Source organism: Colobus angolensis, unplaced genomic scaffold, assembly GCF_000951035.1.
Source record: "Colobus angolensis palliatus isolate OR3802 unplaced genomic scaffold, Cang.pa_1.0 Scaffold358, whole genome shotgun sequence".
Taxonomy (NCBI): domain Eukaryota; kingdom Metazoa; phylum Chordata; class Mammalia; order Primates; family Cercopithecidae; genus Colobus; species Colobus angolensis.
The window spans coordinates 1,427,714-1,444,069 of NW_012116910.1; the positions used below are offsets into that span (position 1 = coordinate 1,427,714).

The following is a 16,356-nucleotide window of genomic DNA, read 5'->3' on the forward strand; positions in this document are numbered from 1 at the left end:
GGGGCCTTGAGCGGCGAGTGGCCCTCCCTGCCCTTTTGGCGGTACCGCTTGTGGCCGTAGGGTGGCGGTGGGGGCTGCGGGGGAGGCTGCGGGAGGTGGTGGCCGTCCTGAGGGGCCTGGGGGGACAGGACGGCCGGCAGGTAGTAGCTGAAGGCTTTCCCGGACTTGCTGCTGGCTGGCACCCCAGGCGGCTTCCCGGAGCCCTTGGGGGACTTGAGGAACTGCTTCTCCGGCCCCTTCGGCCGGGGCGGTGGGTCCAGGGCCCGGGCAGCAGGCTCCACGGATGGCACGTGTTCCACCAGCACCTGCGACCTGCGGTGGTGCACGGCGTGTGTGTCCGGCTCTTGGGAGCGGGACCGGGCCTGGAGGTGCGAGGCCCTGCCCTGGGGCTCCTGCTTGGCTTGTACAGGAGGGGACCCTGCGGACACAGGTCAGAGTGTGAGGCTCTGGGAGTGCAGGCCCAGGTTCCCATCTCCTCCGAAACGGTCCACGGCCCACTGGAAGAGCTGCGCCAAGTGTCCCATCTGAGGCCAGACTGTTAGCCAAGTCTGCAGTCAGACGGCCACCAGCCCTGAAGGGAAGGGGCCCAGCCACTGGGGGTGACCTGCCTGGCTCCACAGCTCCCTGCAAAGGCCGACTCCTCTAGCCCCATCCCCACTGCGTGTCCTGGGAGCGGAGCTTCTCTCCTCGCACAGCTGAGACCCTGCCTCGGGCACCATGGCAGAAAGCCAGGTTATGTCAGGGAGGGCACCCCAGGATTCACGTCCCCTAAACCCTCATTACAAAATAGATTCCAGGACCCAGGGCTTCCACCTTCACAAGGTGCAGTGCAAGCCCCATGCAGAGCATGGCCCAGGAGGCCAGCGTCGGCACACAGCACACTGAGCCCGTGACCCCGATCCAACTCCACCCCTCCTGCCCCTGGGGGCTCCTGGAGCTGGGGTTAGGAGAGGGACTCGGCTCCAGCCCTTGGGGAGTGGCCTGGGCTTTAATCCAATCTCCATGCAGGCCACACGGGGGTGCTGCTGGTCGGAAATAAATGGGTGCTGGGCAGGCTGCCAGCTGTCTATGCTGCTTGGCATCCACCTGCCTGCCTGCCATCCACACTGCCTGCCTGCCGTCCACACTGCCTGCCTGCCGTCCACTGTCTGTTGTCCACACTGCCTGCCTGCCATCCACACTGCCTGGTGTCCACACTGTCTGTTGTCCACACTGCCTCCCATCCACACTGTCTGTTGTCCACACTGCCTCCCGTCCATACTGCCTGCCATCCACACTGCCTGCTGTCCACACTGTCTGTTTTCCACACTGCCTGCCTGCCATCCACACTGCCTGGTGTCCACACTGTCTGTTGTCCACACTGCCTGCCTGCTGTCCACACTGTCTGTTGTCCACACTGCCTGCCAGCCACACTACTGGACAACCCCCTCTGCTGAGTGAGCCGGTGATTCCACCCTAAAATACTGACTTCTCACCTCAAGGCAGGGTTTTCCTGAATGCAAACCTGTCTTCCATCTCACTTTGAACCAGGTACCCCCCCTTCCATACACACACGCCTGGACCGGGCGCCTGCCTTGCTTTCGGGCAGCACCAACAGCTAGCCAGGAGGCAGTCACAACCAACAGGTAGCTGTGGAGGGACCTGGGTGCCAGGCGGGGCGGGGCAGGGTCCCCCTGCACTCAGGGCTGCAGGAAGCAGGACCTTCAATGGGAACCCACAGCCGGGGCCTCGCGCCCAGGGTGGCCTGCAGGACATACCAGGGCCGAATCTGGACGTGTAGTTCTCAATCCCGGCGAGGTCCAGGTAGTGGTTTCTGCGCTCTGTGTTCTCGTCCACGCAGTAGGGTCCCCGCTCTGAGCAGGGCTGGGGGTCAGCGCTGGGCCTCCTGCATGGAGCACAGAGAAGGGCCTGACCGCCGCACAGACTGGGCGGCGCGCCCCTGAGGATGGGGTACCTGCAGCAGGCGGCGGACGTCCGGGGTGTATCCCAACCAGCACCCACCTCCTCGCAGAGCGGGAAGAGTGGACGACTGGGCGCAGACACAGCCAAGTGCCGTCCAGAGAACAAGGTCATGGCCGCCCCCCAGAACCCTGTGATCTCCGTCCCAGGCACCAGAGCCGCAGGTGCTCTAGGGAGTGGCTCATGCTGTAGTGGCCCCTGGTCACCACTCTGGGACCACTGTAGCCACTGCACCAGCCACTGCCCAGCCACCCTCAGCCACTGCCTCAGCCACTGCCTCCTCAGCCATCCCCAGCCACCCTCAGCCACCCTTAGCCACTGCCCCAGCCACCCCCAGCCCTGTTGCTGCCAAAGCTGCTGAGTGGAGCCACAGGGAGCCACGGCAAGTCCAGGCTGAGGGTGTCAAGGCTGCTGCAACTGCTGCCCCTCAAAGCCCTCTGCTCGGACAGACTCGGGGGCCCGGCTCAGCCACGGTGCCGGATGCTGGAAGGGCCTGTGCCCCACAGAGCTGCCGGCCCAGGTGCCCCCAGCAGGTCTGACCTAGAGGACGACGCACGGCCTGTGGCCTGCGGGAAACACAGCCCCACCCTGGCACCCCAGCCCTTACCTGACGTGTGCAGACAACCTCCTGTCGGCCACCCTTGGCTCCTCTGGCAGTTCACCCTCTGTTCTGCAACGGTTGGGCTCCCGGTCTGAAAGGGGGGTCCTGCTGTCACTCACTCACTCCCTTCTTCATTCAGCACTCACTCATTCACTCATTCATTAACTCACTCATTCCCTCATTCATTAACTCACTCATTCCCTCATTCATTAACTCACTCACTCGTTCACTCATTCATTAACTCACTCATTCACTCATTCATTAACTCACTCGTTCACTCATTAACTCATTCACTCATTAACTCACTCATTCATTAACTCACTCATTCATTCATTAACTCACTCATTCACTCATTTATTAACTCACTCACTCGTTCACTCATTCATTAACTCACTCATTCACTATTCACTCATTCATTCATCTGCTTACTCACTCACCCATCCATTCACCCACTCACTCCTCCATCCACTCACTTGTCCCTCCCTGTCCCCAGCACACAACTTAGGCCCCTGCCAATGTGGGGTAGGGTCCTGTGTGTGTGCTCAGGCCTCGCTCACCCTGGCCAGCAGGAGGACCCTCCTTCCTCTTGCTGGAGGGCTCAGGGCTGACGGTTAGCTTCACACGGAGGGTCTTGCTGCTGCCCGAGGAGTGGTTGACCGAGGCATCCACGACCTCATAGATGGTGTGCATGAGGCTGGACATGTCCTGGGGCCCAGCATCGGTGTCACTGACAGAGTAGACCCCAGGCAATGCCACCCGCCCTCCCTGCCAGAAAACACACCCATCCCCTGCCCCTTCCTGCACCATCCTCGCAGCTGCCGACAGACCTCAGGGACCAACACAGGCATCTTCTCTGAGCAGCCTGGGTCTGCCTGGGAGGCCCTGTGAGTAACTCCAGTGCCCTGAGGGCAGCCCTGCAGTGTGGGAAGCACAGCCGCAGAAATGGGCGGTGCAGACTTGGCCCAGAAACACATGTGAATCAGGCCCTGGGGAGACGCAAGCCCAGCTGGCATGAGGACCTCGCAGCAGACAGGTCCCCTCCTGCCCCTTGAGGTATGGCGAGGCCAGCACAGTCCATCTGTCCCCCAGTCTGTCTACTACTGGGCCCTGTGCAGCCCTTCCTGTGGACCTGACACACACACAAGCTCACCTACCTCCCTGGTGACCTTCCCACAGTTGTCAAAGTCATAGAGCGTGAACGTCCACTCCTGGCGGTCGCCGTCCTGCACCGAGACATCGCACTGGAGTGCCTGCAGGGGGACGTGGGGGCTGGGACCTCGCCTCCTACCCACACCAACACGCCCAATTCCACAGGGGGCAGGATCTTCTGGGGCCTTTCCCGGGGGTCCCTCATGCCAGCCAGGAAAGGGGGAGCCTAGAGGGCAGCGTGGCTGGAGCCCAAGCCCTGGAACCAGCAGACCCTTTCTTGTCCATCTTCAGCCCTCCTTGGGGGGACCCAGCTTTGTGCTCCGTGACTTGGTTTCCCCACAGTGACACCCGTCTCAGCTCATGCAAGCACTCCATGTCACCCAGAAGGAGAAGAGGACACGCTGGCCGTCAAGTGTTGTCAATTCCAGAAATCTTGACTGGACACGGAGACCCCACTCCTCCCTGAGCCCTCCCGGGAAGCGGAAGCCCTGTGCTCTGCCTCCAGCAGGCGGGGAGTCGGGCTGTCCATCAAGGCAGCTTTGGCATTACTCCTGTAGTGCTAAGGGTACCAAGGCTAGGAATGCGGCTCAAGTTATTTAATGCCAGACCAGTCAGTCTTGGCCGAATTCACAGCAACATCCCGCACTCTCTGGCTCCTGCTGACTTTGGCTGCATATTCAAGTTCTGCTTCAGTGCTTTAAATGGGGTGAACTGTGGGGAAAACTGAGTGAATTACGCAGTGTCCACAGATGCCCATTTTAGGGCAACACACGCCTGTCCCTGTGCCCCCGGCCCCAGGGACGTGTTCCCGCAAGTGAGGCCGGAGAAAGACCTACATCAATGTTGAGGCGCTGCCCGCCTGGTCCTCGTGGGCCCTCGCGGTTTGCTGCCCTCTCTCCATCATCTGCGCTGAGTTGTTGTCCTGGGCGCTCGTGGCCCTCAGCTTTCTCAGCGGGGAGTGCCACTGGGGGGACAAGAGGTAGCGAAGGGGCTGGCAGAGGGGACATGGAGAATGTGGCCTGCCGTGGGGGGGCCGTCGCTACCCTCCCCTCACCGCACCATGATCCCATCCAGATGGGCCTGAGCCAAGAGCCCGATCTTGGGACCCCTGCGGAGGGGAGAGGGGCCCCATCCCAGCCAGCCACAGCCAGGTGTGCCCTCCTCTCACCAGCCCACAGTGGCTCCCAACTGCAACCACCACCTCGGGGCTGGGGGTGCAGCAGACTCCGAGGAGCACAGATAGGGGAAGACAGCCTGGGCCTCCAGGAGATGCTCCCTGTGTCATCATCAGGCCCCCCTCCCCATAGACACAGTCCCTACCACCCTCCACTCCAGAATCCTGTCACGGAGCCCACAGGCCATGCAGGCCACCTGTGCACTGAGTGTGTCAACAGGCGGCCCCTCCCCCCAGCCTCTGGGCAGGATGGATGAACAGCACTCAGGTTTCCGGGGCACAATTATTCCATTATTCTCTGGCACTTGCAAGCCGTGTCCCCAGGATAGGAGCATGGGCCTGTCCCAGCTTAGCACCTGCAGACAAGTGCGCGTCGAGCCTGAGCTGGGATGACACTCTGGGCCTGCCTTCCCATTGAGGGGGTCTGGGTGCCTCTCGGCTTCAGCAGCCATCTGAAGGTGACCCGGCTGGCTAAGGGTGGTTTTCTGGCGTTGCCTTGGTACGGGATGAAGTCTGCGAGGTTTGGGGAGGGAGGGCTGTGGGAGCTGCACTTACCCTCTAGGGGACACTGGTCCTCCCGGAAAGGCCCTTCCTTGGGGTTCCCATTGGGCAGCTCCTGCAGGAAGAACGGGGCAGTCAGTAGCCACACAGCTCAGTAGGCAGGCGGGGGAGACGGGCAGGAGCTCTGGGCGGCTGGACTGGAGCCTGACACTCGCCTCAAGCCTCCTGGGGCATCTCAATCTCTGGGTCCGGAAACACCAACCCTCTGTGCCCCACTCAGCCTCGGATTTTAGGAGGCAAAACACACAGACACTCCCCTGTTGTCAGGTTCCCCAAAGCATTTCCAGGTGGAAGACGCAGCTGCCTGGAATGACCCCTTCAGTCAGTCCTGCCCTGAGGATGCCCCTGGCCAGGGCCCCTACGCTAGATTACCCTAAATACAAGAGGAGACACACCTGCCCCTCTGCTCTGGGGACTACTTCCAGCGCTGTCCCCCCGGAGCCTGACACGAGGACTCCAGCCGCTGCCCCCACGGCTGCCCAGCACCCCGGCATGCGTCTTCTAGGGCTGCCGGCAGAGACCAGTGACAGAAAACGGGGGAAACTTCAAACACATCCCAGGGGTGTTTCTGCTGAGCCAAAGCTCACAGGGTCCTCGTGAATTATCTACAGCCTTGAGGACACGGAGAAGGAGGCAGACCGTGGTCAGGGCAGGGGCCTTGCGTGGCGGTGGAGGTGCAGCGTCCCTCAGCCCAGCACTCACCGCCCTGGAGCATTTCCTGAGAGCAGGCAGCTCTGGGGCAGGCGGGCTGCAGGAATGGGCAGCTGTGTTCCTGCTTCTGATTCCAGGTCCCTGGAGAGCCGTGGAGAGCTCGCAAGGACACAGAGCACAGAGCTGAGTCCTGCCCACCTGGATGGCCAGAGCCTGACCCTGGAGATGATTTTGGTGCCGAGTTGGTGTCTCTGTGGGTGGGTGGACACAGGACCCCAGGGCTGCCCTCATGGCCCCCACGCTTCATCCTTTCCTCCTGACCAGAGGCCACGTGCCCTTCATCCCTTCTGACCTCCTAGGGGGCTACCGGCCCCGCTGGGGTCTCTGGGGTTCCTGGAGTCTAGTCCGGGCAGGAGGCTGAGAAAGGTCACCCTCGAGGGCACCTGGACCTCCCCAAGTGCCTCCTGCCACTGTGGTCATTGGCCAGGGGCCAAGCAGGGTATGGTGGAAGGTTCCAGGCTGGCCGGCTGCCACTCCAGACCTTGGGCAGGGAGAAGGACTGGACCCCCATCCATACATGGGCACTAAGGTGACGCTGCCGAGGCTGAGTATTGTTGAGTCAGACCCAGGCCCCCGGCTCTCCTTGTGGCTGAGCCAAGGGCCCCCTGGAGCTGAGGTCTCCTGCCGGTCACCCGGGGAGGTGCCAAGCAGGGTGGGCAACACCCAGTGGGAGGCAGGAGAGCTTGCCCTCATTTTAGTAAGAAACAAAACAGCTGATTATTAAAAAGTAGGCCTCCCTCCTGGGGGCTGCGGTCCCGACATTCCGGGACTGGCTGCTGCGGAACTGAGGGTTCCTATGAGCCCAGCCTGGCGAGGCCCTCGTACATCCACACAGCAGGGAGGCACCGCTATGAGGTAAAACTCTGTCCAGGTGGACACTGGCATAAAACCAAATCATCTCTAAAACCCGGGCCGTGGTTATTTATTTATTTTTTTTCAAAATCAGAATAACAGGTGAGGCTGCTGTTGCAGGCTTCTGTGGAGTGCAGAGCAGGGCCCGAGCCCCAGAGGTGCAGCCCCCATGGGCACAGCATCCTCGTGGGAAGGACTGGGTGCCGGGAGCTCCAGAGCCCCTCAGGTGGACTCGTCCAGGTGCTTGGCGGCGGCTGCCAACAGAAATGGTGTCATGAGGGCAGCCAAGGCCACCAACACCCAGGCTGAGGGACGCAGGCACTGTCACTGTGGAGGGCTGGTAGGGAGGGGAAAGTGACCCTAAATGCTGAGGTGGGCGCCACGAGGCAGCCCAGTCCACCCCTGGGAGCTCCAGCCCAGACCTTCTCTGGGCCGTGGGGAGGGTGATGGGGGGACCTGCGTGGTGCACCCCCCAGGGTCCTCAGTCCCCCCACCCCACTGCACCACAATCCCCCACCAAGCGCCCAGTTCACCTCCCATCAGACCAGCAGGCAGAGCTCAGGCCTCCTGCATGGTGCTGGGTGCCCCAAGCCTCTTTACAAATGGCAGTGAGGTGCCCTGGCGCCTGAGGGCCGGCACGCACAGCACTCCTTGCTAAAGAGCCCTAACTGAAGTCACTCATGGAGGCCACATTGCTGTCCAGAGGAGGGGCAGCAGCAGCGGCTTCCTGGAAAGTGCCAGAACCCATAGGAGCCGGAGGTGCGGCGGCTCCTGAGGACGGGCAGCCGGGCAGCGAGTTGGGCGGGGTGGAGTATTTTTTAAGGGATTTTTAAGTGTTTCCCATGATTTGCTGAAAATGACAAGTGAGAAACGGCGCATCACGCACTCCACACATGAAGTCAATATAGTGAACATGCAAACGCTGTCCGTGTCATGTTTCTAAAAATTCTGAGCACACTTGTAGGGAATTTCTTTTTTTTTTTTTTTTTTTTTTGAGATGGAGTCTCGCTCTGTCGCCCAGGCTGGAGTGCAGTGGCCGAATCTCAGCTCACTGCAAGCTCCGCCTCCCGAGTTCACACCATTCTCCTGCCTCAGCCTCCCATGTAGCTGGGAGTACAGGTGCCCACCACCATGCCCAGCTAATTTTTTTTGTGTGTGTATTTTTAGTAGAGACAGGGTTTCGCCATGTTAGCCAGGATGGTCTCAATCTCCTGACCTCGTGATCTGCCCACATCAGCCTCCCAAAGTGCTGGGATTACAGGCTTGAGCCACCGCCCAGCCACGTGTGGGGGATTTCACTGGTTACAGACAGGAGTCTAAACTCGCGAGATGGCAGGAGGCGTGCAGCTGTGCAAGACAGAAAGAATCTGCACAGACCCGTGGTTTGATTTCTGGAAACACTCCCCGCACTACACCAACCAGTCAAGCTACAATAACCAACCACAACTGTAATAACCAACCAAAACCACACCACTTAGCCAACGCTACACCAACCAGGCAATGCTGCACCAACCAGCTCATGACTGAGTTCCTACACAGAGGAAAATCCCATTTAAAAAAATCCACTTATACCTCAGCCCTAGAATTCTCAGCCCTTGAACGCACAGTGTTTTTTCTAAGCCACAAGTCAACAACTACCTCCGAGATGCAGAGAGGATCAAACGGGAAGAAATATTTGCAGTCAAAGCCACACCGGTCTCTGTGGCTGGTGATTTCATCAAATCTGTCCTGGTTGCATAAAACTGCCCTTTAATCTACGCTGCCTCGGTTAACTAGAAGGCCAAGAGCTCCAATTGCAACTTATAAAACCTGCTCCTGGGCCACTGGCCAGATGTGCGGTCCCTCCCCACCGGGTAGACTTCCTGAGAGGCCAAGTCCGCACTCGGGATCCCGGCAGACCTGGCCCAACGTGCCCCAGCACCCACCAAAGCCTCAGTTTCCCAGGGCAGGCGCCTCTCCCTGAGATGCAGCCCCTACCTGGCCTCGCCCTCCCGAGGGCCCACCCTCCCCTCACTCCCTCCCAAGGGCCCAACCCCCCCTCAATCCCTCTGGCCCTGCCCCCAGTGAGAGCCTCCTGTGACCCCCCCAACCTGTTCCACCCACCCTTTCCTGTCCCAGCTGCACTTCCAGCTTGGGGTGCCTGGGCACCTCCTCTAACCTGTCCCACTGCCCTGCATCCCTGAGAACCCTTCATGTCAGCAGCAACCCCACGGCTGGCCTTCAGGCCTCCCCATGCCCGCTGTCCCCTCCCGCCCACGGCATCCTCCTGCAATGCTGGGCGCTCTCCTGGCCCCTGGGAGGACAGGGAACCCGACCATGGGCCTGCCCCGTGGGGCCTCATCCCATAAGGAAAGCAGCCGCATCTGCCTGAGCAGCTCGACCCCACTCCCTCACTCAGCATCACCTCAGATTTGGGAGGAGGGTCTGACCCCAGGCCACAGAGGCCTCCGGGACCAGAGCCCACAGCCTCACAGCTGCATGAGCGGCAGGCGTCTGTCACACGGCGTCAACAACAGGTGGCCTTTGCTTCAGGTCCCATGGCCCTGTGGGACGCTCACAGAGGTCACCCCGGTCTGTGGGCCAACCGCCCCAAGGCCACTGTCCGTGTCCCCGCCATGACAGTGAGGACATCTGCTCCCCTCCACAGGCACCGGGCTGAGTGCTTCGTCCGCCCAGCACCCAGCCCCCGTCCTGGTCCCAGTCCAGACAGTAAGATGCAAACCACAGCCTCCACAGGCGGCCAGGCACGGAGAGACTCTCACAAAACAACTCCCAGCTTCCTTGGAAAAGTCAAAAGGAGCATGTTCCCGTGTCCCGTGTGCCAGCGCTCGGCGGCACCCAGCAGCTGGAGCACCACTGCCCCCCCGAGCCGCCCCGTCGGAACCCCTGGAGGGGCGCCAGGCAGCTGCATCACTGGTATCCTCCTAGTGGCCTTCAATCGGGAAGTGCCGGTGCAGGAGCCTCTGGAAGCCACCTGGAGTGGGCAATGTCCTCTTCCCAGTGGGCAGGTGGGCACGGACAGGCACCTTTCCCAGGTCTCAGAAATGTAGGGAGGTGCTGTCCCCTCCTGGGCCTTGTGAGGGCAGCTGTTGGCCAAAGCCCTGGTGGAACCCCTGGCGGGAAGCACACGGGTGGTCCACAGTGAAGTCATGGCCCCTGGGTCACGACCTAAGCCCTGGTCTAGGGTTCTGGAAATACCAGTCCCGATAAACAGGCAAAGGCCGTGGCATATCCAGGAGGCCAGGCTGGGAGGATCCCCTGGAGCCCAACGTCTTCCCACGAGTTGGGAGGGCGGAGGTGATGGGAGCCGAGGCAGAGGAGAGGTGGGAGGGAGGAGAGAGACAGAGAGGAAGGCTTCGGAGAATGGGGTGGGTGTGTCGGGCAGCATTTTCCAGAACTCGGGTCTCCCGGGTCCCTCTGGAGTGGGTGTGGAGCCCCAAGTCTGGGGCATTGTCCAAAAGGCGCAGCTCCTGCTCCACCCAACGCAAGATGGGCCTCTCCCACAGCTTCCATCACCGCCAGCAGCATCTGGTGCCCCTGGATCCACAGGTGCCTCCCGGGCTGTACCCTGGCTCCCCAGTGCCTCAGCCGCCTTGCACTGTGGTGGGGATGGCCCTGTCAGCTGGAGCCCCTGGCTGGAAGTTCCTACCACTAGGGAAATGGCCTCGGTGCACCTCCCTGTCCTTGGCAGGTCAAGCAGTGGCTCTGGAGTTGCACCCAGGGGGCCTCCAGGTGCTGAAAGGAAGGGCCAGGGCAACGGCCTGGCCCATGTTCTGCGGTCACTGCCGCCACCCCCGTGGCCACCCTGCTCTGCAGGGCTAATCCTGCAAACTGGGCTGCCTTTTGCTGGGCAGCAAAGGCCCGAGGCTTCCAGAATTATGGGGCTGTCGTGGCATCGAGGGCAGGTTTGTGGGGCTCAGGCAGGACGCCAGGTGGTAAGGAGCGAGGTGGGCACCTGCCAGGCTTGGGCTGCAGTCACCACTGCCTCAGGGGAGTCGGGAGGCGCCTGAAGTGCAGCTGGTCAGGACCAAGGCCATGTCCAGGCCAGCAGTGACCTTCTGCCTCAGGAGCTGCCAGGATGCTGGATGCGGTGGGATGGAGTGAGTGCCCAGCAGGCAGCTCAGAGAAGGGAGCTTCAGGACATGGCACACGGGCTGGAGCTGGGCCTCTCGGGAAAAGGCTGAGGGTGATGCCAGGATCCCAAGGAACCCAAAGGGCTGGGACACCTCACAGCAGGTGGGAAGAGCAGGGACAACAGGCTGGGACACTCATAGCTGGTGGGAAGAGGAGGGACAAAGGGCTGGGACACCTCACAGTGGATAGGAAGAGCAGGGACAGCGTCACTGGCAACTGGCAGACAGAGGCCAGCAAGGTCAAGGGTGCAGGTTCTGGGGCTGAAGGACAGCCTTTTTTTGGCTGGTGGTAGGGGGAGGGCGGGAGGGCACCTAATGAGACAAGGTGGAAGGTGAGGCCTGCAGGAAACAGGAAGGAGGTGGGTTGGGTCACAGCGGGCTGCAGGCGGCCCTGGGGGAGGGGCCCAGAGCAGCAGTTAGAGGGCCTGGGGCCTGGTGGGGGACAGTGGTTTCCAAGCCTCTGTAAATGCAAAGACCACCACCCCACCCGCCTCCTCCCTACTGGGAGCTCAGATGCAAAGATGTCTCTCCAAAATGTCACCGTGAGCAGGGGGAACCTGCCACTAGCGTCTGCAGAAGAGTGTTTTCTTACAAGGAGGTGCTGGGGGCCCACTTCTGCTGGGCCGCCATGGGATGGAATTTGACTTCAAGGTGATCCGCCAGCCCGCCTGTCTGGAAACCCCGCAGCCGGCTTTGAAGTCGAAGTCTCCGTTTCAATGGCTAAACAGTTTCAGATGTGACAATGTAGATTTATGGGCTTAATAATTCCGACACATGTGCAGCTGGGGCCCAGAGAGGCTACAGTAACACCGCCTGCAGGTCCCTCTAGACTGTGCTTGCTATTCCGAACTTCTGGTTCTAAAGTGAAAGATTTAAGGACGATGAGACTGAGGCCCTGTGGGGAGGGGCTGGAGAGGACCAGGTCAGGGGGAGGGGCAGGAGGCTGGGCGGAGGGGGGCCGGGTGGAGGAGAGGGGCGGGGGGGACTGGGCAGGGGAGCCGGGCTTCCCACGCAAGTCCTGGATACATTCAGACGGAGCCTCCAGATCTGAGGCATTTGCAGATTTTGCCCATCAGTTCTTCTGGGTTAGGATTGATTTGAGAGATCTTTTAATAACCACATGTAAAATTTATATCTAGAAAAGCAGTAACTTTGGGGTCAAAAGGCCTCCTAAACTACTCAGATGTCCCCATAAGCTAGAGTGCTGCTGCAGCTTAACTTCCTGTAGGCCCAGAAAATAGAAATGTTTCCATCTCCCTCTTCATCCTGTCTCACAGCAGCTTTTCATCATCTGGATCATTTAAATGGAGGCGCCACATTCCCCACGCCCTTCACTCCCTGACTACAGGGCTTTTGTGTTGGCATCTGCCCCCTCACCCAGTAAATGCCCTGAGCCCAGGGAGGGTCTCTGCAGGGCCTACCCCTGCCACGAGGGTGGACGCTCAGCCTAAGGGGATGACTGACCACACCAAGGGGTCAAGGGGCACCCAGCCCAGCCATGGCACACCCTTACAAGTGGAAGTGAAGAGATGAGTTACAGCGACAGGCCCAGGGCTGCCCTGCCCATGAAATTAACCCCAACCTAAACACATGCAGAGAAAAAAAAAACATGACAAGCAACACATGGTCAGCGAGACCTGGCTTCACAGCCAGGCAGCCGAGCTTCCCTCCCCCCACGCTTGGAGAGAGGGACTCAGGGAGCACTTTACCCGCATTAACCGACTCGGACGGGAGGGGGAAGGCGTGAGCGCCACTGAGCCCACACCTTGGCTCAGGAATGGGAAGCCACAGCCCTCCCAGAGACTCCATTGCCAGCCAGGTGTGGCTGAGGCTGAGCAGGGGGACCAGGGGCCAGGGGTGGAGAGCGGGTGCCTTGATATGAAATGTTTTCAGCTCAGGCATTAAATACAGACCTATGTATGTGTGTGTGTAACCTGTATACATGGATGTATACACGTGTGTACTCATATATGTGAACACGACACATACACCTACATATACACATATGTGCCTCTGCCCAGATAATAGAGGCGTGATCATAAATTCTGCCGAAACTTTATGCCCTGCTTTTTACTCTCAGCATCCTGAAGTGCTGACACTGAATGTTAACAACCATTTCACAAACTCATTTCTGCAGGTTTGGTTTTCTTCTCCCAGTCACGCCTGCTACTGTCTTTGTCTTCAGAGCTAATGATCCCCAATGTCACAGAAAAAGGAACACCAAGGGTGACTGACCTTCCAAATGCAGCTGCCACCCTCAGCTTACCATCCAGGCCACAGAACACACAAAATAAAACCACGACTCAGGCCCTGAACTTCCGAACTGCTGCACCCTCGGCCGCCCCACTCAGAGGAGGCTGAATTCCACCGGGATTGAAAGCAGACCCGAACCCACTTCCCTTCCATCTGAATTCTTCCCCGGGAAAAACCCAGCGGACGTTTTTGTTTTCTTTCATTCACATTAAAGCCTCATGTTTCCTATTTCAAAGGAAGATTAGTTCCACAGCTGGAAAGAACCCTGCTGCATTTCAGAGTTTTCTTTCTTCTCATTTGGAAGACACCATATGTGAACGTGCAATGTCGATATCCTTACCAGAGAGAAACAGCAGGAAATGCTGGTGGAGGGGCTTGTATTTGATTACAGCTCCAGACCCTGGGGACTGAGCTACTCAAACAAGTAATCAAGGCCTTTGCTTTCTCTTAAGCACCCCCGCTGCATGCCCCGCACATGACAATCTCAGAACTTCCACGTGGGCCCTGCTGTGGCTGGCGAGGGGCCCCATGAGATGAAAGGAGGGCCTGGTGCCCACCTGCAACTTTGCTATTAGCCAAGGCTACAGAGGGCTCTAGGGGGCAGGGGCTATGCCTGGCAGCTGCCACCCACACGAGCCACAGCCCACTCTCAGGGGAGAGCGGTGACAACCCACGCATGAGAGGTAAGAAGTGTTCAGAGGAGACCACGCACATCTTTGTTACAGGACCCACAGTCTCATCTCAGGAAGGGCGCTGGGCCCGAGGCTGCAGGGTGCCAGGCGGAGCTCTGAGCAGCACACAAAGCCACTCTTGCAGCACGTCTTGGGGTCACACTCCAAACTCGAAAGAGAAGCCGGCACGGGGGGCGCGGATGGGGGACATAACTGGCAGGGGAGGTGCAGGCAGCCAGGACCCCTGCCCCAGTCACTAGAGCTAGAGGCAATCACAGCCCTGCCAGGGGGACAGCAGGCAGGTGGCACTCTGGCCTGGTCGCTATGCCCTTTGACCCAGGACTCACCGACAGGGCTCTGAGTCTCCCAGACTGAGCTGTGGACAGAGGCGCAATGTCCCCACCTGCTGCTCCCCAAGACGGCCCAAAGCAGGGGTGGTGCTCTCGGCCCTTTCAGAGGTCAAGGATGTTCCTCTCCGCGGACCCAGCTTGCGCCACGCTCTCCCCACCACAGGCAAACAGACCCCGAGAACAGGCCTCCAGGGCAGTTTCCCCTGGGCAAAGCCAGGTGGTTGGCATGGACGGGGCTCCCCTCACACACAAGATGCCTCCAAGCAAGGCGTGGCAGGGTCCTGATCACTGGCCAGAAGCATCCAGGCCACCTCTGTGCACCAGCCTTGGGCCTTTCTGTTGGGCTCAGCTCAGCCTGTGGGACAGCTGCCAGTTCTTGCCACCTCCCCATCACCCTGGGGACAAAGGGGCCAGATGTCACCGTCTGAGCACAAGCCCCCGAGTCGCCCCGACTGTGACCAGCCTCTCCCAACACACGTGAGCTGGCTGCTGCCTAAAACGTGTCTCAGGCCTGGGAAAGCTCATGAAACACCCGCAAGTGCCTTCCCCAGGCCCACATCCGCTTTGTGTTACAGAAAACCTAAAGCACTTGCAACAAATCAACAGGAGGAGAGGAAGGGCCAGAAGCCCCTGCCAGTGCCTCCACCTGCTCCACAGATGGGAGGACGGGCTCGGAGCCCGAGGAACACGGCTGGCAGGGTGGGTGCGGGTCCTCCACCCCGAAGTGTCACCCAAGGGTCATCCGGCAGGTTTGCAGCTGTGGTGCTCCTCACAGACACCAGGTCTGGCCTCCCACAGCACAGAGACCAGTGCACACCTGTAGGCTGTGCCTGTGGCTCCTTCTAGGCAGAGGAAGATGGGTGGGGGCCGCCATTCTTCCTCCCCTCATCTCCCGCAGCCCCCTGCCTGCTACTGTTCCATCCTCCAGGCCTACTCCTGCCTCAGGGCCTTTGCACTGGCCACCCAGCCTGGAAGCCTCTGGGGGGCCACGCTTCCTCCATGCCTGCTCACCACACATTGTCCTGACACCCACATCAAGCGTCAGCCCCTACTCCTGCCTGGCCTCTCCCGCACCCCAGCACCACAGGCCCTGCACCCCAGCCTGACCTCTCTCGCACCCCAGCACCACGGGCCCTACACCCCAGCCTGACCTCTCTCGCACCCCAGCACCATGGGCCCTGCACCCATGCCCGGCCTCTCCCACACCCCAGCACCACGGGCCCTGCACCCCAGCCTGACCTCTCTCACACCCCAGCACCACGGGCCCTACACCCCAGCCTGACCTCTCTCGCACCCCAGCACCACGGGCCCTACGCCCCAGCCCGGCCTCTCCCACACCCCAGCACCAGGGCCCTGCAGGCCTTCCTTCCAGCAACCACTGTCAGGTTCTCCCAGCAGCCAGACAGCAGCTCAGACCCTGGGGCAGCAGGGCAGCCCGGTGGTGGGGGTGCGGGCTTTGGTGGGCGGCTTCTGGGTTGGGGTCCTGGCTCCGGGACTCAGCTCTTCTGTTTTTGTTTCCTCCTTTTGAGGGCGTGCCCAGGATAAGCCTGTGACAGTAACACAAGGCAAAGACAGCCCCAGAATCCCATGGCCGGAAGCCTACGGCAACGTTCTTTCATGTTACACCACAGCCCTTAGGAGCAAAATCAGAGCCACTGAAATGGCCCCTGCTCCAGCCCTGTCTGGGGTTGGCTGGTCTCAAGCGTGAGTGGCTGCCCCGAAGGGTGCAGGGCACACGGACCTGGCCATTGGCCTGGCGGGGCCCTCAGGATGGCTGAACCGAGTACACCTGGGCAGCCAAGCGAGCAGGCAGTGATGGCACGCAGAGGGACGTGAGGTGACGCTGAGGCCCAGACGCCAGCCACCGAGGGCCAGGCTACCCACGTCCCCGGGGCAGCAGGGAGGCCACCAGGGGCAGCAGCTTTGCACCATGTCCAGGCAG

The 16,356-nt window shown here is 60.4% G+C and overlaps 1 protein-coding gene across 1 annotated transcript in view; it reads right to left on the reverse strand.

The window, feature by feature from the left end:
* The window catches only part of NKD2 (naked cuticle homolog 2 (Drosophila)), a gene marked incomplete at its 5' end in the record, with an annotated part of 26,266 nt that overhangs the window by 1,392 nt on the left and 8,518 nt on the right, over positions 1 to 16,356 (reverse strand). The window contains 7 exons of the mRNA XM_011953148.1: positions 6 to 418; positions 1,758 to 1,885; positions 2,567 to 2,651; positions 3,118 to 3,265; positions 3,715 to 3,810; positions 4,546 to 4,673; positions 5,439 to 5,499. Coding sequence (XP_011808538.1) covers positions 6 to 418; positions 1,758 to 1,885; positions 2,567 to 2,651; positions 3,118 to 3,265; positions 3,715 to 3,810; positions 4,546 to 4,673; positions 5,439 to 5,499 — 1,059 coding nt within the window. The remainder of the gene's footprint in view (positions 1 to 5; positions 419 to 1,757; positions 1,886 to 2,566; positions 2,652 to 3,117; positions 3,266 to 3,714; positions 3,811 to 4,545; positions 4,674 to 5,438; positions 5,500 to 16,356) is intronic.